Here is a 26159-nt window from a genome sequence, read left to right as displayed (position 1 = left end):
TAAAAAGTAAATGTGCTCCATTCTTCATTCGTGGCCCGATTACCCGAGTCAATTGGGATAACGAGGCGCTCTGAATGTACGACGGTCGTGTCGGGAACGAATGATTTAAACAGCAGCTTAAAACAGTCATTTCAAACCAATTTCCTGCAAAATCTTTTTCAATTTTTATTTCGATGCACCAGATATTCTGATAAATAGATCCCCATGTGATCGGCATTTTGTCCCAGAATTTAAATTAACACGGTTTTGTTTTGTACCGAGTCATATATTGATTTTTTTAAAATTTTTTTTTATTTTGTTTTCGCAACTGCTGTAAACATTATTTCCAGTCATTTGGACTTTTTATTTTTGTTTTTGCGACCCCCTTTCTCTCAATTAAGCAATCGGCGATTTATATTCCATTTTCTTTTAATATGGAGTCGATAAAGGTTTTGTTTGTTTTTTTTACTCCCCGGGGTTTCGCTCGAGGCCGCGCGCGTTTCCTCGCGCTTATTAATTATCTAATGACGATTAATAAAATTGGACTTTTAATCCCTGCTCCTTCGGAAACCTGCGACGACTTCGCCGGTAAAAGGAAGTCGTTAAGGAAGGCATTTATGGTTCTCCCCGCATCCCGTTCAAGAACAGTAAAACTTTATTGAGCGGCGCCGGAGCAGCGGAGCGAGGACTTGTTAACTAGCGGCGGTGGGTTTTCCGTGACTGGCGTCCCCGCCGCGCTTGAAGTCCGATCCCCGCCGTCCCGTGACGTAGCGGCCCTCCGGGCCGAGCCAGGTCCGGACGCCGCTCGCAGGTGCGGGATTGGGAATCGGGATTCTGCCTGGGTTCCTTCCCCTTTTTGTTTTGCGCCGTGTCGTTTGTGGGCCTAATAGCGTCCTAATGCACTTTAGGGATGAAATAGAACAAAATGAGACCTTTTCATGAAAAGCGTGGCGGCGGTTTCTTTGTCGTCTGATGCCACTGATCAAAAGCCCAGTTTTCTCCTTTAATGCGCTTCCACCACTTTATTTCTCTGGCTCGCAGTTCACCTTCACAAGTCCGCCAGTGTTTTCTGGCAAAATGAAACTCTTTGTGTAAATACCTGCGACTGAATGCGTGTGAGATTTTTTTTTCTTTTTTTATTATTTTCTCTGAATTCTATTCAGTTCAGGGGAGAAAACGGCACGTCTCTTCTGTAAAAGTCACGGCGGCGCCGGAATCAAGTCCCTTTGACGTGCAGCACAACAGGCGGGGGAACAGCTGTCGACTTTCCTCCCTCATAAAGATAAACGGCATCTTAATGAAACAGCAACTTATTTCTTATTGACTGACTTCACGCGGCGATTAGCTTGAATGGGGGGGAAACTGGTGTGCGTGTGAGAAATTAGCCGCCGGGTCGGACCGGGTTCTCACTTCCACCCGGCCGGGTCACGTGACACGCGACCTCCGATGGTCGAGTTCTTCTCCAAGATCCTTCTCGGAGGAGGCGGAGACCGAAACCCACCTCGCCGGGCTCTCGCCGCCGCCGATTTTATTAGCTTCGCAGCGCGAGACGAGGAACAACAGGCTGCGGAGTTTTAGGTGGAAATAAAGCGGACCAGAAGGCCGGAGGCGAAGCGCGCCGAGATTTATTGTGTCGTTTATCGGAGCGTGACGACAACCAGACCGGAGTGCGGGTTTGTCTCACGGCGCCTTCGTTTGGCAAACAAATACAGTAATAGCACAGGTGTCGGGCCGGTTTAGAAACATCCGAGTTCACCGGGTTTCGGGGAACCTGAGCGTTGTTTCGGGGTGAAATTTAACATCTTTAGTCAGGGTTGACTTTTAAGCACACGGTGAGGTCATGGCGTTGAAGTCTGACTTTTTTTTAAATCAGCTCTTTTCCAGGTAACCCTCGTGTCAAAGTCAAAAGTCATTTATAAGGTGTTTCTAGACACTGTTTTGTAGTGTTTTAAAATCAGCGTCGGGGTCACTAAGAAGTTTCGCGATCTCTCTCTGCAGTCTGCGGCCCGAGCATCGACATCGGCAACGACATCAGCGAATTCCGGAGTCTGGAGAACTGCACCGTGGTGGAGGGCTACCTGCAGATCCTCCTCATCGGCGACAAGAACAACAACAACGTCAACCAGGAAGTCTTCCGCTCGCTCAGCTTCCCCAAGCTGACCATGATCACCGACTACCTGCTGCTGTTCCGGGTGTCGGGCCTGGACAGTCTGAGCACGCTGTTCCCCAACCTGGCCGTGATCCGCGGACGCAACCTCTTCTACAACTACGCCCTGGTCATCTTCGAAATGACGAGCCTGAAGGACATCGGGCTGTACAGCCTGAGGAACATCACCCGCGGCGCCATCCGCATCGAGAAGAACCCCGAGCTCTGCTACCTGGACTCCGTCGACTGGTCGCTCATCATGGACGCCGAGTTCAACAACTTCATCGCCGGGAACAAGCAGTCGAAGGAGTGCAGCGACGTTTGCCCCGGCATCATGGAGAACAGCCCCCAGTGCAAGAAGACCATGTTCAACAACAACTACAACTACCGCTGCTGGAACTCCAACCACTGCCAGAAAGGTAAGACGCCGACGCCGGGCCGCCTCTCGTCTTGTCTCGTCGGGCGCCAAGTTGGCCGGCTGATTTTCACGATTCCTCAAAGGAGGGAGCGGTTTTCACGCGCCATTAAATCGGGGCGTCTTCTCCGGACCCGGATCCGTCGCTCCTGACCGCGAAGCCGCCGGCGTCGAGGGATCGTGTTCCCCGCTGCCATTTTATTTGTTTATCTATTTGTCCGCCGGCCCCGGGCCTTCTCGGTTAGCTAGTTCTCACTTACGTAAACAAAGCCGAGGAGGAAACACTCGGGAGCTGCATTGATTCCAGGCACAATTAGTGTGAACGCACCCTTTAATTTTCTGTTTATGGCTGCAGCCGTGTAGAGGACCTGCGTAGCTGCTGCGTTTCAGTCGATGTGTTTTGGCTGACGGTGTGTGTGTGTGTGTGTGTGTGTGTTTGTGTCTGTCTGTGTGTGTGTGTGTCTGGCTGAATTGTTTCCCCCGCTGACTGGCGCCTTGCTGCAGACTCAGCATGTTGATGTTTTCAGTCTTGTGACATGGAACCGTTGTACGACTGGCCTGGATTTCACACACGTGTGCACGCGCCGCACACACACACAGGTTCATGCGCGCCGCTGTCGCCGCGGTGACATGAAGCACAGACGGCGATGCGGGCAGACACACACACACACACACAGGGAGGTAAATGGATTACCGAAATGGGGGCATGTGACACACCTCTGGCTGGATGCTCTGCAGGCAGAAGAAGTCCAGGGATGGATGGTGGTTGAGATCCAGGTGTTTGGTTCCTGGAGGAGATGTCAGGTGGAGAATGTTGTTGTTCGTTGGTTGTTACCGGAGGTCCTCCAGTGGCGTCGGAATTCCGTTCCCACGGCGTGACGTAACGCGATTTTGGCCGAAAGCGGGAACTGGCATTCGGTCCATCAGTACCTGTCGCTCTCGCCCTTTTCCGAGTGTTTTATTCGATCTAATTTCCCGGCCGTGGAGATGGCTTTCCTATTCTTCGCAGCTCCGCCATCAGAAGACTCTGACTTACGTCCGGCAGCCGTAGAGAAGGGCAAAAAGTTCCAGCAAAACAAAGTAAAGCCGGCGAACGCAAACAAAGCCGTCTTCCTTCTCTAGTGCTGCGTTATGACGTATTCCCGGCGTCGCTCGCCAACTTGTTGCTTTTCTGATACATTTATGGAAGCTCGCGGCGTCACCATGAAACGTCCCAAACCAAGAACCTCCTGCGTTAAGCAAGTAGAACTCAAGTGCTACCGGAATTCTGCCCGTCCGATATCAACATATGTGGCGATACGCCATTGTCGTACTCGGCCCCGTTTTGACAGGTGATGAGTCGGAAGTAGCGGGTGGACTTACGACGGCGACGACGGGGATTTCCACGAAAACCGCTCGGCACGTATGGGACGATTCGGGTTCTACGGAATATCAAATCGCCGATGGGCCGTCTGAGATCTATCGATCGGCGAGGTTAGCGGATGAAACTCGACCCGTCGGTCTTGCGCGGGGCTCCGATCGCAGGCGCCTGCGGACATCTGTTTGTCCAGCTCTTGGACTCATCAAAAATACGCGGTGGCCCGGCTCATCCGTTGAGTAATGACCTTGCGGTTGTGTGTCTTCGCACTCAGCCGCCGACGGTCTGCGGCTCTGCGGCCGCGTCGGCCCGTCAGCGGTCCATTTACACCCCCCTTCCCTCGCTAATGTGGGCATTATTTCTTCTGCCATCCATCAGCCGCAGCCTCCGTGTCGGAGAGCACCGGAGGATAGGTTTCATTTTATTGGGTTTTTTTGTGTGTGTGGTGGCTTCTTGAGGAGCTCCAGGGTTCCTCTCTCCGGTTTGTTCTCAGGTGAAGAGAAAAATGCACCGTTAATTGCACCAGCACAGCTTCTGAAGTTGCGGTGGATATTAAATTGTCATAACTTCTCCAGGCGCTTGAGTTTTATTTATACCGCCGTCCGTCGGCCATCTTTGCACCTGCACTCGGACGGTGTTTGGCAGAAAGGCGCCGCCTACTGGAGGATTTCACAAAGCGAAGCAAACGTCACCGCGGAAGAACGAGGATTGTTTTGTGTCGTCCGGTCGGCCGAGGAGAAGACAGAAGGCCGAGCTGGAGGAGGCAGAGGAGAAGATGCCAGGGTTCCTCTCGGGGAGTCCGTCAGAGGGACGGCTCGTGGTAGATGTTCTGGAGATAAAGTCGCACTGACGTGGTTTGGACGTGGACAGAGGAGGGACGGGGAGCAGATGCCGCTGAGGTTCGGGAGAAGATCCGAGGAGGTTTAAGTGGGATGGAAAGAGGACACGAAGTTAGATGGAGGCAGATGATTGGCTGTGGACGGTCTTCTGAATATGCATCCTTTTTTTTCCCGCATCGTCTGAAAACCTTAATCCCAGTCGGTCTCACGGCGATGAAGGTGAGTCCCGCCGCTGTGTCTCCTGTGTCCGAGCAGGCGGACGCCAGAAGGTCGCATGTCCCGAGAGAGACGGTGAAGCTTCCCCAGATAAAATGGGCCTCGTCCGGGCCGTGTTGAGACTAGACTGACATGTGCTGGCGGTCGGTGGATGAAGGACAGCCGAGGCCGCCGAGCCGGAGGGAAAACAATTCACTCATTTATCTCCTCCCATCTCCGTGTCAAGTGTGCCTAATCTTGTTTAATCTGTAATCTCATCAGGATCCGTTGCTCCGGACCGGGGTCGGCGCCGCCCGCCGCCGATCGACACGCCGCTTCAACGTCTCTTTTTTTTTTTCCCGAATCCCTCGTCTGCTCCGAGGAGTCCGTCGTGGGTGTTTTGAAGCGCCTCAAACCCGGAGGCGGGCTCGGCCTTTCCCCGCTAACTCACGGGTTTTCTGGAACTGGTTTCCAATTATTTGGTAATCTCTCGGCGGTCGTTTCCCGCCGACGGTCGAGCTGTTTCCCCTCCGGCCTTCTTGCTGATCTTCTACACTCTGACTTTGTTAGTCATATTCCTCGCTTCCATCCTGCGCCTCACCCTCGGGCCTGATTCACAGGCAGCGTCAGTTATTGACCAGTTCTTCAGAAACCAGTGCGTCCCGCTAATTCTTTTTAAGACAACATCATACTTTATTAATTTTGAACCTTATTCCTCGCAGATCCTTTGCCGTGAGTTTGTTCTGTTTGTTTCTGCAGAAGAACAGCCATGACTGGTCCTAGCTGGGTAAAATTCCCTCCGTAACACATGGCCACACACACACACACACACACATCATGGGAGGTGTTTTCCGGTGTGCCGAGTGGCTGCTGCAGATGAAAGCACGTCATTAAAGTACAAAGTGACTCTTGTGGGATTTACTGGAAGTTTTTCTCTTTTTTTTTTTTTTTTTTTTCCCCCGCTGCCTTTTCCCGCTGCTTTGTATGTGGTGTCTGCCGGTTGTGGGAAATACGAGCGTCAGACGGTCCCCTGTTCTTTCTTCTAATCCCGACGATCCAGACGAGTCTGGAGTCCGTCGGACGGTTCCTTCTGTCCCCTGGAAGGTCACGAGATGTTCGTCTGGATGGTTTTATGTCCAGGCGGTCGAAACCGCCTTAGAGCGATCATCGTAATTGGTGGAAAAGTGCATTAAATAAGATTGAGCCTAACTGTAAATCACCACGTACGTACCGTTCATTTAATTTTTATATCTGCTCCTGCTGCTCTTTAGCGTGTACCTGTAAATGCGTCACGACACAGTCGCTTGTTATCAAAAGTATGCGAGGTAAAGAAGCGAAAAGGGCATGGAAATCCAACATCAGCATGGAAATGTCTGGAAATGACAAGAAAGTGTGAAAAACACCTTAAAATCAAAAAGTAACCGTCCAAGAATTAGCCAGAAGCGCCTGCTAAGCTAATGGCCACGATACGGCGTCCCGGGTGTTGGAGGTCCAGAGCGAGGCAGACGCCGTGCCTCACACCGACGTCCCAAAAAAATATTTATTGTACCTGGGTGTTTGACGGTTTCCGTGAAACGGAGGGAGGCGTACCTTCTGTCCCTCTTCCCGCAAACCCTCTCGACACGGTTCCCTCCTTCCCGATATCTGGGATGTCACATGACGCGAGGTCACATGGGCCGTGACCCGCGTGGACCTGCAGGCCGTCGGCCGGTAATTATAGGGCCGGCTGTGTAACGCAGGCACATCCACCACTACTTTTAGTGAAGAGTCACACCCATCTCTGGAATTCCTGCGAGGGAACATGACTGGGTCGCTTGTGTCGGAGCGCCGGCTGCAATTATGCGGCCTTTAATTGGGATTCGTTCACACCGTGGGGTCGGGATGAGCCCGCATGGGCCCGCTGTCCGGTGCCGGGCCGGTTCACCCGCGGGTTAAAAAGCCCAGAACTAGGTAAAAAAAGCTCGCCGCCTGGCCCGAGGTTTTGGTTGGCGCCGGCTCTCGGCTCGGAGAGAGAGGCATCGCCGCGCAGACTTTAAAACCCGTCCCGCCGAAAACGGAGATGTTAATGAATTCCAATAGTTTGCCCCCGCGGCCACTCCTATCTCTAAGGAAATGTTCCTCAAACATCTGCGAGATGTGACCTTCTGGAGCAAACACAGACAAGAACGTTGCTTCACATTCACTCCCCCGATACCTTTTTGCAGGAATTGTAAACCAGCGGGACTGCATTTGTGAGAAATAGTCACTAAGGCAGCGTTCAAAGTCTTAAATCACACTTCCTATAGCAAAACTATGAAGCCGAATCGCACCGCTAGACGTTTCTCTCCCTTATTTTATCCTCATGCTCTTCTTGCCGTCCTTCTGTTGACATCTGATGTTGACAAATTCTCGAGCAAAATTCAGGAAGTCCTCGTTTCACGGCGTTTGTTGGTTACGTCATCGTCTCCGTTGAATTTATCCGGGACCCGGTTCCATCGTCCCGGCAGACGCAGGAACTAGTTGGCAGCGAAGCGAACCAGTGCGTGATCAGGCGGCGCCGCACGAGGAAGACGGCTTTGTTTACATCCCGTTGTTCGCCATCTTGGACTGAGACGCGTTCGCTTTCGCTCATTTGTGTCGCCTTTGGGAAGCTTTTTGCCCTGATTGTGGCTCCCAAGCTTTAGCTTTTTTATTATTTCCTCAAATATGAGGAGGCTTGGCGAGTGACACCCACCCATGATCTCCATGGGAGTTCACACCTGACGCGAAAATGGTGTCGTAGGAACGTAATTCTGGTGGAAGTTGAGAACTTTCTGTACTCACTATCTATTCCTTCTGTTAATGGGGAAAGGACTCAGTGTAAGGCTGGGTGCACACACACACACACACACAGGACACCGTGACACACACTTTGTGGTAGATGTAGACACAAGTAGTAACTGTTACGACTTTTAAAATAGATGCTGAAATTGTAGCTGCATAGAGAGAGAGATAGAGAGAGAGAGAGAGAGAGATAGAGGAGTCAATGAAAAGAATTTTTCTCTTTAAAATAACACCGTTTTCACAGATGGATCTGTACTATATTGGAAAATGTCAGTCAGAAATTACTAAGACAAATCAACAGGAAACGAGGCCCCTGTTCCAGATTATTTGGGGGGGGAGAATACAAAAGAAAGGACCCCTTATTTGAAAGAAACTACAGCGAGTCTTCCGGAAACCGCCGGAAAAACAAAAGAAATGAAAACATTTCTTCATCTTTTGAAATGGAGAAATCCCCCCCGAAAACCCTGGGGTCGGTCGGAGATGACCGGAGCTGCGTCATAGCTCCAGAACCCCCTCTAGGAGAATGAGAAAGAAATCATTTCAACAAATGCTGAAAATCCAGCGGGGTTCTCCGGTCCGGTGGGCGGGGGTTCCTCGGGAAGGATTAACAGGAGTCCAGTGTGATCCTTTTCATTTGGAGGCTTCACACACGCCATGGTGATCAGAGGGAACATCTGAATGTCACGGTGTTCACGGCGCTCCGATAGATTCCACAAGACCTCCTCGGATCCCGTGACTCGGGCCGACCCCGCGCAGATTAACGCAGATCCTTGGGGTTTCGTAGCCAAGTCTTTGTGAGTTTCACCCAGAATTTTGCTTGTTTACATTTTTTGGGGGGACTTTTGAATCCATTTGTTTCTTCTTTCTCCTGAATTCCCCGCTGCCTTTTTAAGCACGTTGAACGGCGAGTTGCTGAGTCCACAACAGATTTAAGATCATTACTTTTACAATTATTTAAACCACGTTTCAATTTCTCGCCCTTTCCAGCGCAATCTCTTGGTCCTTCTTGAAAACCTCGGACTAATTTTCACCTTTTCACTTTATTTCCTCACCTTTTTGGAGACGATGGATCTGATTTCGCCCTTTTTTTTTTTTTTTGTCCTCCAAATTCAGCAAAAATTGATTTTGCTCACTTTGAAATCCAGGGAGTGACTTTATGTATTTTATTTGATCCATTTTAGCTTCAAGTCAGATAAATATATGAAAGAACCCGTCAGACCTCCAGTTTGTCTGCGGCAGCAAAGCGATACAGTGCGTTCTTACTGGTTCTTCACATGGTTCTTCTGCTCCTGGAGGAGCCTCCCAACATCACACTCACGTTACTGGCCGGGTTCCATCCTCTCGCTGGACGTTTCCCTTTTTTATTTTGGTCATTTCCACTTGTTTTAGCCTCATTTAGACTCCTTACTCATTCATTCGTTCATTATCTACACCGCCCAGTTATTCATCCTCTCATTCAGATCCGTGCATGTGGGGGATCCAGTGATGCTACTGCATGTTTTGGAGTGGTAGGAGAACATGGAGGCTCCTCCCAGAGAAGCTCCCCTGCTGGGAATGAACCAGCTCCCCTTCCTGCTGTGAGGAGGAGGTGCTGATCAGAGGGGGAAAAGAAGCTCAGGTGTTTCGGAGGATCTGAATTTCAAATATAGAATTGAAAGATGTGCCACATGTGTTTGTAGTTGCTTCTCCTGTTTTTTTGTTTTTTTTTTTTACTCCGCTGTAATTTTCGGTCATAAAAATGTATATTTCCGTCGGCGCCGATCAGAGCTGGAGCCGCCAGATATCGTTTTTTTGGACGACAGATTGGACCATCCGACTTAAGACAGAATCCTCAAATGTCACGGCGGGTTTGAGTGGACTTTCTCCTGAGCGAGAGACGTAAACCGGGGTTTCTGATACCGCAGGTTTTCTTTTTCTTTTTTCCACGGAGATGAGAGAGCAGACGGACGGACGGCGTGTCTCAGAAAAGATACGAGCGCAGCTTTTATTCTTCTTCTCCCCGCTCTCTCTGGAACCACCCACTTTAAATGTCAGCGTAGATACCTTGGATACAGGTTAGAGCTTGTATTAAACCCGCGGTGCTTCTCCTGGAGAAACGGAAAGAACGCAACCTCAAATTAGGGGAAAAGCCTGGAACCCGAATGAGAAGTTAATGGAGAAATTGAACCGAATTAGCAAGGAAGAGCGATTGAATCTGGCAAGAGAACAAACGAGATCTCTTTATGTCGCCGCTTCGAAACAAACCGGTGGCGGGTTGGCGCAGGGCTTGGTCCCTGGTTGGTGGCCTTTCTGTGTTCTCCTGGGGTTCCTCAGAGGTCTCCTGGTTGCTCTCACAGTCCAAACAGGTCTTTGGAGAGGTGTGTGAATGAGAGGGTGAGTGGTTGCACGAGTCTACATGTGCGATGGAGTAGAAGCGGTGAATAAATGCATAAAAATGTAAATGGCTTAAAGTGTCGTGAAAATGACCGTCAAGTTTTCTTGAAGATATCTTTGTGAGAAATGACCCGAGAAGAAGCGGGAAGTTGTCTGGATGTCAGCAAGGAGTTCAGCTTGAGTAGGACTTGAACAAGAAAAATCAGCATGAAATTAGCGAAAAATCTGATTTAATGGGGAATTATTGTTCAGAAATTACCCTAAAAATCATCACGAGGGTCCAGAACCCGGCGTGAAGAACCTGGACTCCGTCCGGGGGCCAGGAGGACGCCTCGGGGAGGGAACCTCTGCTTCTGGATCCAATGCCCTGGAGGAAGCTGGTCCGGAAGCCTGACGCCCCACATCTGTCGGTGTCCCCCAACTCTGTAATTACCAACAGGAAGCTTCAGACGGCAGGCCTCCCTGGGGGCTCCTCTCTCCGGGACCCCCGAGGAGGAGGAGGGGGACCTTAAATATCCCCCTCTTCCTCCCCCTTTGTGAACAGCTGGATGTTCTACCTGGAAGGGTGTGACTCCACTGAGCTGCAGATGGAGATGTTCCTCACAGCGAGGCCGGGGAGATCCGGCGGCCAGGAAGCCTCAGAATACTGGGATCATTGATGAGAAGGTTCTCCAAAAGATCCAGTTACGTTTGGCAAATAGTCGTTGGACATGAATGAAGGATGCAGAAACATCCAGGAGGACCTTTGGAAACTCTGACTCGCCAGGACGAAGGTCTGAGTGAATGGTTGGTAGATATCTCGGCGACAGAGATGAGAGGGTGAAGGTCGTATTCTCTCCATGAGATGGTCCCGGGGTGAACCCACCTCGCCCGTGATAGGCTCCGCCCCCCTTTGACCCCGAGTGTGGGATAAGTGGCGTGGAGAACGAACGGACGCGTGAATGAATTAGCGGCGTTTCATCTGTCGGATGCATTCCGAGGTCACGCCACCCTGTCATCCGGATTGGCGCCGCTATCAATATTGTTATTCCATCAGTCAGCCTCTACTGAGCGTCGGGCCGCCGTCTCCCGGCCTCGCCGCACCGCCGCCGCCGCCACCGCCGCTCCACCCGCTGACTTACCACATCAGAACCCCACGAAACTCACTCACAAAGAACAGTGGGTTTTCCTCTCTCATCTCCACAGAACAATACCAACACTGACTAAACTGTAAAGGGAAGAGTTAAAGCGATGCCACAGCTTGACCCGGTCACACTCTCGGGTTCAAATGGAGTCCACACACACACACACACGCACACACACTCTGATCGATACGCTCGTCTGCTGCTCGCTCGGCCCGTCAGAAGCGCCGGGTCGTTCCTCCACGCCGACAGTCAGCTTGGCGTTCCTCCTCGGACCCTTCGGGTCACGGTATCTCTGCGCTCGCCCACGGTTCCTCCCACGGTTCCTCCCACGGTTCCTCCCACCCTCCAGTCCAGAAGTGTCCGCGAAAAGCGACGGGGTGAAGAGAATAAACGTGCAGGGGAGACCGTACACTCCGGATTAAACTTCTCACCGTCCTCGCCTGGATTAGATTTATTCTCATTACACAAGAACACGGTAACAAAATGAGTTTTAGCATCAAGCCAGAGGTGCAAAGGAGCGGCAGGTGCAGATATAATAGGTGTACATGGTGCATTATGTGGATCATTTACGGATGATTTACAGACAGGGTCCTGAGAACAGATTATACTGATGGATCCGATTATCGTCCAGGGTTCGACAGTGTTTACAGTGTTTTGTTTCAGTTGATTCATTTCTAAAATGGCGTTTTAAATTTGAAGATTACGGCGATCTTGTAACATCTAAATAACATATCCTCAAATATTTTTGTCGCTCTTAATAAGCGACGGCACACGTGGTGGATAATTTTAAGTTAGACTTTTGTTTTTTTTATTTTTTATTTTTTTCATAAATACAAGAAAGACTCAAATAGACATCTAGTATTTTGTTTAGAAGTAACTTTTAACCCAACAAGTTCAAAATGTTTTGTTGCATGCAGAAATGTTGTTGTTTTCTTTGCAGTTGTTCGGTGATTTAAAAAAAAAAAAACCCAACATTTTGTTTATACAAAGCATGAAAAAAATAATGTTATACGCTGTGTTTAATTTTAATTTTGAAAAGGTTTGTGTGGCTTCCGCTGTTTTCTTTACTGTGTGGAAACGACTCAATGGTTTTTGGATGCTAAAGGTTTCCGACCCCTGCTGGGTTTAGAGACCCGAACTATGGACATTGTTTACAGTGTACACATCAAGTTCTGTGCCTATGAAGTGATTGTGTTGTTTTAGCAGCGACGGCTCAGCACACACACACACACACACACACACAGCACAGAGGCGCGAGTAATTTCATCGCCAAGTCATACGGGAGGGTGAAGGAGCCCCAAGGGCCTGTTCCTGTCAGTCTTTGTCACCATGGCAACCTAATTAATGGGGGGGGGGTCAACTCATCTGTCACACACTTTAATTTGAACTTGAGTCGTCCCAACTGCTTAGGGAGGTCAGAATTTTTATTTCATTTCATCTTTGTTTCGCATCTGAAGGTCCTGTTAAATGAGCATAGATCACAATGAGAAACACAAGAATATTTATTTTATTGATGAGAAAACGTGAGCGGTGGTTTGTCGCCGTCCTTCCCTCCTTGTATCGAGGTGTAGCCTCCCTGTACGCTTCTTGAACGTTTATTAATTCCTTCCACAAACTCTCGGGCGGAGAGTTTGCCTGTTTCCAGTTGACCCTCGTCGATCCCCGCCGAACGTGACGGCTAACGGGGAACGATGCTCGGAACCAAAAGAAGAACAAATCCGCTTCTCCGACAAACTATTAACCGTCTCCTGAATCAACACGAGGCTCTCTGGGATTTGCCGTCGATGCCGATCTTCCAGCAAAAAGCGGTAATAATCTTTCCATCTCGATAATGAGACCGCGGCGCCATTTATTATAATCGCGGTGGATTCGATAGCGGCGGATCCTTCTACGTGTTCAAGTGCATGTTTCTTATTTCTCGCCGATGGCCGTCGGGGACGGACGCGGAACTTAGGCCGAGAAACCGGCCCACGTTCGGCGGTGTTTCGCCCTTTCTTGAGCGCTTTATTATATCTGATGTCACTTCCACGGAGTCGGCTTTTCTTAAGAGCCCGACTAACGCCTGTGAGCCGTAACGAGGGGAAAAATGTTTCCAAAAAAATCAACCCCAACGAAAGACTGCGCTCGTAGCGCAATCCAACATGGCGTACGGCCGGCGAATGTAAACAAAGCGGTCTCCCTCGTATGGCGCCGCGCGAGCGCCTGTTCCTAAACCGAACTGAAGGCTGGCTGGAACCAACACGGCATATTTCTAGCAACCATCAGAAAACCGTTTTGAAAACATCTCACGGCGCTCGGGAAGACTGTGACCGTCGAGGCTCGTCCACACAACATGACTTTGTGCTGTGCATTGATGTAACTTCAACCATGCATGCATTTCCTGTGTGTGTGTGTGTGTGTGTGTGCGTGCATTGCATGGATTAACACTCACTGTGTTTGAATCAGCTGCTGTCATCAGTCAACCGCTTATTGTTGCCTTGGTGTGTGTGTGTGTGTGTGTGTGTGTGTGTGTGTGTGTGTGTGTGTGTGTGTGTGTGTGTGTGTGTGTGTGTTGGGGGGGGGTACGTCCTGTTCCCTTCACCCCACCCCTCCGGACAAGGATTAACACTTTAGGAGAGATTTAATTCTGGCTTGATGGTCGGAGGCCGAGCGTGGCCCCGGGCGTGGGCTCCTTTGGGGAGGACCGGATCCTTCCCCAGCGCCGGCCTGGTGAGCGGCGTCAATTTCCCAGAATCCTTTCCTGCGGGGTCGGTGTTTCCGTCTCCAGCATCAGCTGTTCCACCGCACGGCGGCGATCTTTGTCCCGCGGCTTAATGGCGGGCTGGAAAAGGTGATCTTCAATCGCCCGTCCCGAGCCGACCCGACCCCCCTCTCGGCCTCGTTGCCAAATCAAACCTAATTTCGGGAGTCGAGTTGTGATGTGATGGAATTACCGGTGGAAACTCGATGCCTTTTATCAGATCTGGCTTTTCGCATCTCGGCGACCTCGTTTGGTTCGAAAGGTAAACCCTAATACAACTTGACTTTCGAACCCGCCCGAGTTCCAGATGTTCCCCGTCGCTTCGAAACCGCCGACGAGATTGTTCCAAATCGACGGGAACGAGAACATTTTCAGGCCGTCGATAAATGATTTGCCTAATTTTAAGAGGCATTTATCCTGATTTCAGGTCACTTCCTTGTTACTTTTGTGCGGTTTTTGTTTTTCATTGCGCGTCAAGGTCGCTCGGGCGCGACAGGTTGATTTATTCTCGTCCGGATCTTCTCGTCGTGGCGACCGGACGAAGCCTCTTCGTCTTCAAGTCGAGAAGATTTGGCCAAAACCCGCCCTGACCTGGATGACTCAGAGCCTCCGCCGTTTGGCTGATTTATGTTATTCCTGGAACGACCATCGGGGGGTTCTTCGCCGTTCCTCCGCACGCCGCCGTTCGCGTTTGCTCTGCGGCTCCTCCTACCGGTGAAGATGGAGAAGATGTGTGCTCTCCTTCTTCCCATCCCATAATCCGGCGGCTGCGCATCAGCCTCACGCGAACGCGACGCTTTCCGGAACAACGTGGACGCTGCCGTCCCGGCCTGAAACCGCGTCGAGATGCGGATCTAAATCCCTCCTTTTCATCCGGAGGCCGCGGCGCGGTAGCGGCGCACCTTAGCGTCGGCCCGTCGGCGAGGTGAAGGGGAGGCTGGGGGGGCGCCGGGGTCGGACCGGAGAGAAAAGAACATTCTGTGCCAGAGAAAACGCTGCACTGGTTTCCTCCCGCTGAGCACAAACAGCCCGCTGAATGGTTGGTGGGACCACACAGTCCGGACCTTCTGATTGGCCGGGAGGCGGGACGGAAGGTCATCCCATGGTCACTGATTGATGGAAGAATTCTTTTGGTTCTTGTGATGTGGGAAGTGTCTCCTCTGATGCCGCGCTCCCTGAAAGGTAGCGGATGGATCATTAACTTGTGGCTGACTTGTTAGTAAATGAGGCAGAACAACACGCGAGCGCTTTGTGTTGATGGCCGCCGACACCACGGTCAACGGGTTCTGGAGTGGTTCTCACGGAGACCCTGTATGTGAAATCCACACGTGGGCTGCCGGGATCCGCATCCGGAGCGAAGACTTTAGTTCGCTGCGCCGAAAAGCATCGGAGACGTCCTGTGAAACGCGGCGTTTCGGCTTTTAAATGACTTTTTGACGTCTCTGTCGGTAGCTGCAGACTCGAAATAGTAGATTTCTTTTTCCTGCCATCGGCGCCACGAACCCGGACCCGTGGATTCGTGCGCCGTCCAAACAGATGGTACAAATAATCCGTCAATATTTTAACGCGGCAGCGTGTCCAGTTACCGCACAATAAAAGTGTTTCGCAGTGTTAAAGCCGCAGGATCCAAGAGGATCTTTGGGAAATTGGGAAATTACCGAAAAACCTGTGATAAATTACAGCTTGAAAATGAAAAAAAAAAAAAGAAAAATTCACCCCAAAAAAAAAAATGCAAGAAATTATCTTCATATCAGATTTTAAAGAACAACGGTTTCATTGTGCGTTCGTTGGTTCTTTTCAATACGCAGACAAACAGCCGCTCACTCGTTCATCCGCACATCTTGAGGCCGCATCGAGACATGACGCCGTTTACGAAAAGAAAGGGAAAATAAAAATTCAAAGCGGCAGTATCGGTGCGACTGTCAAAAAAAGTTCTGATTTGTAGAATTAAGAAACACACATTGTCAAAGATATCGAAATTCTCATTTTCCACCCTCGCGGAAGAACGTGAGGATGTCTGGCAGCGGTGTGTTCGCGACAAAACGGAAATAATCCGGCCGTATATTTTAAACTAAAAACAATCAATCTGTAAAATGTTCATATCTGTGTTCGTAATTTATGGCTCTCCAATTTAAGGGCCAATAAAATCGCTCGTGTTGTGCTATAAATTCAGACGCGCTCGTCCAGCTCGCAGCTACTTTTGTACCAAAGGGAGAAATTCCTCCTGAAACCACGCTTGTCTCTGGAGTTGCCGATTCCGAGGAGATGAAACGACGGTTTTGGATCCTTCTGCTGTGTTTTTGGACGGGATCGATTTCCAGTTTGACATCTGCTTTCACTCCAAACCGCTCGGCGGCGTCCAGGTCCAGTCGAACGTGTTCAGCGAGAGCGCAGACAGACCACCGCCGAGCCGCTGGTCCACACCTGAAACTGCTTTGTATCTGGAAGTGTTTCCCAAACTACGTAATTAACAAGAAGGTGTGTATTTTATACTCTCCCAAATCAAGACAACGTGCATATATATATATATATATAATATATATACATGCATGTATCTCAAGCTTTGCATGCTAAAAGGTGGGAGCAATTCTTCTAAAAATATTCAAAATATGCGCAAATGTAATGATAAATGACTTAAATCATCATTCATCCATGCCTAGTTTCAAATAAGCATAATTAAACCACATGACTTCCCTGCTGCTGCCATTCATTCTGCCACCAGCTGCCACAAAATGCATCATAAAAGTTAATTTATGCCCAAGACGCGTCCGGAAACAGGTTGTCCGTTTCGAATGTCGAATGCCAGCGGCCGCATTCTTCCCGTGCGCGCTTTACGTTGCCATGGTTGTTTAGCGTTCCGCAACACATCCACCAGAGGGCGGCGCCGAGTCCCCAGTTCACCTCCGAGTTCCAGACGACAGCGAGACACGAGCAGAGGCGGCGCAGGAGACGCCGCCGGTCTGCGGCGGTGCAATCCATGGCAACCCGTGGATGCGGAATTCTACACCGCGGTGGCACCGACAACCATGTAGTCCTGTTCTTCTTCTCTGTTTCTTTGGCCGGTTCCTCTTGAGCATACCACCTCCCTGTTAACTGCGTTTGGCTATTTGTACGCCGCCTTCTGTCGAGCATAGACGAACCCCGAGCCAGTCTCCCAGAAGGAAAGCCCCTGCCTTTATTTCATCCGCCGCGTTGCTGTCCTAGCGTTGGTACCGAGCTCCCCGGGCTTGGCCGGGAAACGGGACTGAAAACTGTCCGGGTCAGTTGCGGGAGCCAGCGGAGGCTTTCGTTATGTCGAAACACGCTCCGGTGTTGTATCATTCAGCGCCGTTTAAACAACACATCATTCACTTTAAACACAGCCCCAGTGACATCATTGAAAAATGGCCGCGTCTTTGGGTTGTTATTTTTTAATATTTTTTTTTTTTTTTTTTATTGCAGCTGTTGTCGCTTCCTCTGGACTCGTGCAAGCGTGCACGTAAGCCCGCTCAGGCAGCCCGTCTGCTTTTTGGGTGAATCTAACACGTCGAGCGGCCGGCAACTCGGGGAGCGTTTGGTTTTGGGTTAGTGGAGTCCGTCACATTTTAAGAAGATAAACAATAAACACAGCTGTGGAGAGGAGAGCGTCACTGGCTGTGGGTGACGCCTCGGCGTACACAAGGGTGACAAATCAAAGAAGAAAATAACAACATAAAGGCCCCTTATTTCTGAGATCTTTCTGTTGCGTGGGCTAAAGCGCGAGTGCCTTGGAGCGGCGTCTGATCTGGTCACATCGGTCCGATGATCCAAAAAATAGAGAAAAAAAAAAGACGAAAGAAACGGAGGTCATCTTTCATTGCCTTCTTATCTTTAAAGCGAAATTCCAGCGTGAAAATACAAAAAAACTGGATGGAAGTTTTCCCCCCTTTCAATGCAGGCCAGTCACGCCGCCCAGCGGCGGATCGGTCGGCGAGCGGTGCTCAAGGGTCACCCGTCGGTCCAGTTGATATTGCGATCGGTTTCTCGGCTTCTCAGCTTGAATTTCAGAGCGGGAAACGTACCCGTCATTTAGCCAGTGCCGACGTACGAGCGCAATCAAACCCCCCCAAGAGGTCGTCATCCTTCACGCGGTGATGTTTCGGTCGTGATCACTTTGGTCGTTCTGCCGCCGCCTGTTTCAACGGGACGATGGACACCTTTCTCAACTTGGACTTTTCGTTCGCCGGTTAGCGACCGGTTAGCAATGCGTGTCGCAGAGATGGGAAGAATCTCGTTCCACGCATGTCTACTTTGGAGTATTTGAAGGTCATCTTTACTGTGACACCTTGACTGACACGCTCAGAATAGAATAGAATAGAATATTCCTTTCATCAGCCCACCGTGCGGAAATTTCCAGCTCAAACGGTTCTATGACCGAAAATGTATTGAAACGCTACGAATCCCTTCCAGCCCCTGGTTTTGGTACCTGTTTTTAAATGAAAGAAAAATGTACTTTATAGATAAAACGTAACGTATAAAAATAATAATTCACAATAAAAGAGGATGTAAAGAAACAAAGCGGCTTTATTAAGTGTATATTGAAGATGGGAGCAAGGTGCCGGAGGCAGCGAAGGAGGTCGGTTGGGGAGTTTGTTCGTTTGGTGCTATCCTTAGCTTAGCTTACCGGCTCCACCCCTAATGCTACAATGCTATGCTAAATGTAACTTTGCTCCAGTACGCTCCTCTTTCTGAAAGCATCGACCCGTCCTGGCCGGTTTCGAAGGACTCTTCCGACGCCTCGTCCGTCCACGTTCCTGCCGCCGGCCGTGCCAAATCCCCGTAAACATCTCCTGCCTTCTGACAGAAGATGCTCCTCTTCACCGTATCTCACCCACAGCCACGTCTCCGTCTCCTCATGGACGAGTCTAGGACACACACACCTCGCTCGTGTGTTTCCATGATGTTCTCTGGGCTCGCTAGACTGTCTGTAAACATCACTTTAGGATCGGCGGCGTCAAACGCTCCGCCCTCAGATCTGAGCTCCGATCACAAAGCTAAACCTCCAGGGAGCCACGGCTCGGATCTCGAAAAACACTCGGAAGTCAAGGTTCGTTTTTTTTTCCCCCTAAAAAATGTAGAGTTGCAGCTTCAGTGGCGTGTAAAGCCTTATTTTTGTGAACTTCTGTGGTCCCGGACTTTGATTGTGCCGGTTCCCTGAAACCCCTCCTTGTTATTCTCAAGGATTCTTTCCTGGTGGTGGTGATTCGGCAGCGGCGGTGGTTACCTGCCTGTAACCTCCCAGCCCTCCTCCCCTCACCAAAGCCCTTTAATCCCCCCTTTCCTGTCATCAGTCAACGATCCTTTTATTTAAAGGGGACCCCACAGCAACTGGGAGAGTTATTTGCGGCGGCGCTCGGTGGAAAACCCGTAGTGGCGAAGGGCTTTTGTGTCTGTGGATGTGGGATGATCTCAGACGGCCCTGCAGCCCACTCAGCGAGCAGCTGTTACTCAAAGAAAAACAACACAAAAACCCTACTCAGGTTGTTTGCTCTGTTCCGTTCGCCGCTCTCACAATTCTTACAACAAAAGAGGCGTCCAAAGTTGCATTTGAAGCCGCCCACGCTTTCTTTTTTGAAGTCGTACGAGCTGTAATCCGGGCTCGGAGATAATGTGCACGTTGTCTTCATGTGTGGCGTCGGACTCTCCGTCCTCCGGCGAAAATCCAAATCATGTCTTCCGGGACCGAAGCCAGCGGCGTCCGATCCGGGCCGGAGGAGCGGTTATTTGCTGAATTGGGGGGAAATTCCCCCCTTTTATAGCGGAGGGAATAACAGTGTTTCTTTTTTGGGGGGTTGTTGTTGTTTGGTGTTCCGTAAGTATATTTAATTAAATGTGTTAGGACACTTCACTGCGCTCAATCTATCACGGCGCCGCCTCCCGGAGCTCAGCACTTCCCCACGCTCGCCGCTCCACACCGGACTGACTCACGACGTTTTCGGCGCAGATAAAACATCAGCGTTAGTTTAATTGCTCGGAAAACCGTGTAAAAACGCCACATTAGGGCTATCTGCTATCCTCTCGGCCGCTCGCCGCGCTTGTTGCCCGGCAACAACACACCAAAGACTCCGGCGGGTGACGAGAGGCGGCCGTTCGACCAGTTCTAGGTCCGGACCGGGTCGGTTCGGTGAAACTTCACGTCCGCCGAGACGAGTTACTCGGGAATGGGACGGTTAATTTGTCCCGAAGCGACCATACATGTGTATTTGTACTTAAGACCTGAAAACACTTGATAGCCTTAACCTTGACAATTTATATTTTATTGTATTTCTTACTCTCCCTCCTTCCTACTATTATCTATTATTGTTATGTTTTTGCTTGAAACTCTGGCACAACAATTTCCTTCGGGATAAATAAAGTTGTTCTTATCTTATGTGTCTGTAAGGCCTGCATGTGAGATGGTTTCCTGTCATGAAGAATGTACGTACCGTCATTTCCGGACTGTAACCCGCCACTGTTTCACACGCTTTGAACGCTGCGGTTTAAACAACCACGTGGCTAATTGATGTTTTTTTTTTTTTTTTGAGCTAACGAGCTCCACGCCGCCAAAGCATTTCGCCTCGTCACATCGGACCGGTGAAATGAGCGTGAAATTCTGCGTCCGCTCAATTCCGACAGCGAAGAAGACGACCAGTGGTTTTAGCACGCAGGAGGAAGACCGAGATAGCCGTCGGCCGGAGGAGGACAAAGCACGGATAGAAAATGGACGGATGGATGGACTTTTCTTGGTCTTATTTTTATTATTCGTCTTTTACATCAGCCGTGTTATAGCCACTGTTCGGGGGAAAAAAGCATTTCCAGTATTTGTGGATGTTACCTGAATTTAAAGTTGTATATACACGTATTTTTTTCCATACCTCTAAGTTCATTTTTATTTCGTTATTCACTGTTCTTTTTTTTTTCTGTTTTTATTTTTTAGTTATTTAGTTGCGTTCACCCGGTGTGGCTAATATTCAGGCGCGCTCAGTAGCCCAGAACCGGCGGAGTACGTCGTGATGTCTGGGACTCCGGCCTGATTCTATTGAGAACGCCGGGTCTCTGCACCCAGAACAAGGTGTCCTCGTGTCTCTTTCTGGAAACATCCTGAAGTAATGATTCATCGGTTACAAAACGTCCTCTCTGTCTGTGTCTCCCCCCCCCTCCCGCCAGCGTGCCCGGAGAGGTGCGGCCAGCGAGCGTGCACGTCGGCGGGCGAGTGCTGCCACCCCCAGTGTCTGGGCAGCTGCGCCGCCCCGGACGACGACACGGTGTGCGCCGCCTGCGTCCACTACTACCACCAGGGGCGCTGCGTGGTGGACTGCCCCGTGGGCACGTACCGCTTCGAGGGCTGGCGCTGCATCAGCGCCGAGCTCTGCGCCAAGGTCCACCCCCCCGACTTCGACAGCTTCATCATCCACGGCAGGGAGTGCATGCCGGAGTGTCCGTTCGGCTACACCCGCTCCGCCCCCAACAGGTGAGGCTTCCGCTCCGGGCCGTCGCTTTGGAATCGCCGCCGGGTCGCCGGATTTCGGCGCGACGTTACGCGATCGATCTCACCGGTGACTCACCGGCGCTGACGCCGCGGTAGCAGGTGTTGACGGTACCGTTCCAGGTGAGACCGGAGAGGCGAACGGAAACGAAGCGGTCTTCTTTGTGACAACGTATTCGTCCGCTCCGCTCGCCAACCGGCTCCAACGCAACGCGTGGCAAACGGCGTTCGTCGGAACGATGGGACCGGCGATCGTTAATGAACTTCTAGGAAGCGCCGGAGGTCGAGGACGTCGTAAACCGAGGATCGGCGAGCCTGGAAATTTGGCCCTCGATCCACCGGACAGCGCTCGTATCGATGCGGGGGTCGAGGACGGGGTGACTGTTGGTTCAGGAGATGCTCCCCGTCTTCCGGACCGGGACGATCCTTTTATTTCCAACTCTTTTATTCGTCATTATTCCCGTGATCGCGGGACGCCGCGATTGCGATTGAAGTTTGACGAATGACCCCGGCTCTGGGCGGTGGAATTCACGGAGCTGATTTATTTATTTTAATGTGTATAAAAAGAAAGGGGGGGGGACCACAACACCAAAACATCCCACAGCGTTTTTCTCTTCCGCGTCTCATTAAGGACAGAATGAGGTTTTCTTTATGGGAACGTTCCGAGCAGCTAATTTCCCTGATGGTTTAACTGCAACTTTAATTTAGACTCGCCTTTGAGCAAAAACACTCAGAGAAGGGGAAAAAAAACCGTCTAATTTGAGAACATTTCCAAATCCTGCTTCGTGGTTCTGCTCGCCTGACGGCGGCGGCTTGACGTGAGACCACGTGGAGCCGCGATGACGTCACACCAGGTGCCGGCGAGATCTTGTCGTCAAGCGTCCACGTGGAGTGCAGATATTCTAGGATCTCGCCGTGCTTCCGTACAGAAGCTCGCCGGATGAACGGAGGTTCCCGAGCGGTTCGATCCCTCTGGCCTGAGGAGATACTGAAGAGCAAACTGATAAACTGAATGTCTTCACTTGGAGACGGTTCACATCTTATCTTCTCCAGCTCTGACCTGAAGAAGCGTCTCGTCTTCGAGTGAAGACATTCAGTTCCAGTAGCCGGGACAAGAATTCACCTGGATGACGGAGAGCCTCCACGGGCATCGAGTCCTACGGAGTCTTTAAGTTCAAAAGGTGGCTCCGCCCCCGAGAACGGAGCGCTGATCATGACGGTCGAAGCGATGGATCCCGACCACGCTGTCTGCTCCCGCGGCCTCGTTATTATCGTCGTCCCCTTGGAAACGCTGCCAAGCCTCCTCTCCGGACGCCATCTTCCTCGCGGTCGTCGTCGACGCGCTTGCGAGGCCGAAGGACGGCCCGCTCACCACAACAATAGAAATAAATCCAAACAGAGGCTCTGGCTGATCCGCCGCCGCTCGCTCCCCCCCTTGTTAATAAAGATAGAAACATTTCCTCACTTGTTTACCCGCGGTTTCTCCTCCCCCCGAATAGTTTGAATGCTTTTTGAGCCGACCGGGTCGCGGTTTCTTGTTTTCCTTTTTCCCCGCGCGCAGACGTTATTCAGAGGGTGCAAAAAGGGAGCGAAAGGTCAGGGGCGGGTGACGGCGCTCCGGAGAGGTGACGCCGTACATTTACCGTCTCCGCCGTATCTGTCTGCCCGCCTGCCTGCAGCACGCTGTGTACCGCCTGCGATGGCCTGTGTGATAAAGTGTGTGAGGAGAAGGTCATCGACTCCATGGACGCCGCTCAGTCCCTGAAAGGCTGCACCGTTATCAAAGGCAACCTGCATATCAACATCCGCAGAGGGCGTAAGTCCTGCGCCGCCGCCGCCGCCGCCTCGGCCCCCCCCCCATCCCTTCTGATACGCTCTCAGGGCGCCGGGTTTAAAAAAACAAAACAAACAAGCAGCGACGGATGTGATTAATGGCATGAAGGAGCCGGCGGGGACCGTCTGAACGGGCCGGACGTCGAAGCGGCGAGGACCGGAGCGTGACGCCGGCGCTCGCCGCTTTATTGTACGTTGGCAGCCGGAACGCCAGCTCGGTTTTATGGCGCCAAGCTCCCGGCTTATTGGGGGAGGCTGGAAAAGCAGCCATCGAGCCCCATCAACTTTTACTGAGGTGGAAGAAGCCGAGTGAGGAGCCGTTTTCTTCACCACCCGCATTTTGAAAAAGAGGCCGCGCAGTACAGAGGAAAAAAATGGACTCACGCTTTTAATTTATTTAGGAAATAAGGCGTCATTTCTTCACACTTACAAGCAATTTCTCAATATTTAGGTCATTTATTTTAGACTTTTTTTTTTTTTTTCTTACGCACATCAGCAAACAAAAAAAAAAAACACTAGCAGAAGTGTATTCATTTTTTTAACCAAATATTTTCAATAAATTGGTCTACTAAGTATTTAATCATGTCTGAATGTAGATAATATCATCAAGGCTAAATAAATGAAGACGCCCGTTCTAGAATACACATTATATCCCGGTCCAGGTCCTCCTGGCCTCTGCAGGTGGCACCGATGGCACCGATGGCCCGACTCTTACGATGCCACCGGAACCCGTCATTCTATTTTGATTTTATTTGTTTTTCTTTCAACCCCCTTCCCGAAAACCACCTTGGCCTTTTTATCGCCGGGCGATTCTTGGCTCACAAAGCGGGAGTTACGACGGACCTCCGCGCTACTATTGGGAAACAACTTGGCCGAGGAGTTCAACAGAGTGGTTCTTTTAGCCGCCAGAAAGGCTTTAACAGTCGCTAACTGCGAGGCATTAGTTCCACATTTCTTTTTTTTTTTTCTTTCTTTTTTCTTTTCTCTTTTCTCCCGGGACACAGCTGGACTTTTGTAACACGCGAGACCAAAGCGGGGTGATGTCATGATTAGCCCAGAACCACACCCTCCACGCCGGGCCGGAAAATCTGACAAACTGTACGAGAACTGTATAATGTCTTGGCACGACATGAAATAAAAAATAATAATAAATAAATATCTTCAAAAAACTTTTGAAAAGAAAGTCCACATCGTGATGAGAGAAGCCCAGAAGGCGCATGTGGAGCGCAACGGCCAGCTCTCGAGGAAGGAGATAAGCGACCCCGTAGTACTCGATTACTCCTTAAAACTTGTTCTAACGGGTCTATCAAACACATCATTGTGATTAATATTAAATAGAAAAAATAACACAAAATGGATCATCATTATGTATTACCTCTGATTTTTTTTTTATTTAATTTCGTATTGAATTAATTTGGTGCAACGAAGTTCATGCTGCATTCTGAAAAGTTCAGGGCAAAGATTCCTCATAAATAGAAAATAACAGTAATCTAGGGGTGTGTGTGAATGTTAGTTCATTTACATATATAATTTCTTTTCCCTCTGGTGATAGAAAAGTGTCCCAAAAATACAATAATAATAATAAGTATTATTCCAATATTATTAATTTGATGAACAGTGATTCTTGCAAATGCGAATAATTGCCAGAAGTGACTAAAAAGAGCCTTGTAGCATCTAATGTGTGTGTGTGTGGGGGGGGGGGGGGTAAATGACGCCTTCAAGGGTTTAACTTTGACATAAATAATAAAACTTTTCAGCATTTCTTGCTGATTTAAATTTTTTTTTTCTTTCTTTCTTATGTGAATTTCTTTTTTATTTTCATAGTTTCTAAAATGACCTCTTAATAAACCCCTTGCTAATATTTGGGGAAGGTCTTGCTCGTTCTAACGTTAGCGATGTGTATTGATGTGTGTGTGTTCAGACAACATGGTGGCCGAGCTGGAGAGCTTCACCGGATTGATCCAGAGGGTGACGGGCTACGTTCGCATCGGACACTCACACACTTTGAGCTCCCTGGCGTTCCTGCGCAGCCTCCGATACATCGACGGCGAGAACCTGATGGACGAGTAGGACCACACGCACACGCACACACACACACACACACACAGATTTCTCCTCCTCTGTGTTTTCTTGCTTAATGATCTGCCCCGGAGGCGCCTCGCATGAACTCTGTCAATAAGTCTGCGACGGCGTGGACTTTCCGCTGGGCTTCACGCTGGGCATCGCGCACATTTCATCACACTCGCCCCTCTGTGCGCCGTCACCGCCGCGACTTGTTGTGAGAGTTGCCGTAGTAACGGAGTGGGGGGGGGGTCGTCGTCCTCGGAGATCAAAAACAAGGGTGACCAGTTTGTCGGCCGGTGATTTTGGCCGGCCGGAAAGTGTGACGGCGGCTCCGTCGCCCACGCTCAGCGGCCAGGCTCCAGTTCAGGAGAGGGAGCCGGATTAGTTGGGGAACGGTCAGATGAGTTCCAAGTGTTTCCTGAGAAGAAGCCGTGTCTTAAAAACACTCGGGAGTGACGGCTCATCTCCGGTGCCTTTGGAGCCGAGCCGATACTGGATGATAGAAAAACACTTCTAAAGAGCGGTGTGACGGCATCCTCCCGTACGCTCTTTACGCCGGCGGTGAAACGGGCGTAGGATCGGGAGCCTCCCCCGAATAAAGGAGGCTTTCTTCTCCCCGCCGGGGCCGGTAATTGCTCCTCAAAACAAAACAAGCCGTCTGAAGGTTCCCGTGCCGAGGTGAGCGCGGTGACTCACGCTAAGCGCAGCAGATGTGACCTTGAAGGCCGGGGAGCTTCGCCAGTGAAGGAGCGACCGTCTCAGGGTCACGGCGAGGCCTCCTCGTCCTCCTCCTCGTCCTCCCCCCACGT

At 50.5% G+C, this 26159-nt stretch overlaps 1 protein-coding gene across 1 annotated transcript in view; it reads left to right on the top strand.

Moving 5' to 3' along the window:
• The window catches only part of igf1rb (insulin-like growth factor 1b receptor), a 49476-nt gene that overhangs the window by 8653 nt on the left and 14664 nt on the right, over positions 1–26159 (top strand). The window contains exons 2-5 of the mRNA XM_086175209.1: positions 1978–2544; positions 21135–21438; positions 23133–23269; positions 25208–25352. Coding sequence (XP_086031335.1) covers positions 1978–2544; positions 21135–21438; positions 23133–23269; positions 25208–25352 — 1153 coding nt within the window. The remainder of the gene's footprint in view (positions 1–1977; positions 2545–21134; positions 21439–23132; positions 23270–25207; positions 25353–26159) is intronic.

This window comes from Fistularia commersonii, chromosome 27 (genome assembly GCF_037954325.1).
Source record: "Fistularia commersonii isolate RoL2024-O1a breed Wild chromosome 27, RoL_Fcom_v1.0, whole genome shotgun sequence".
In the NCBI taxonomy this organism is placed as follows: Eukaryota; Metazoa; Chordata; class Actinopteri; order Syngnathiformes; family Fistulariidae; genus Fistularia; species Fistularia commersonii.
Note: the sequence above shows the minus strand (reverse complement) of the source record. Positions and strands in the feature narration are given on the sequence as shown.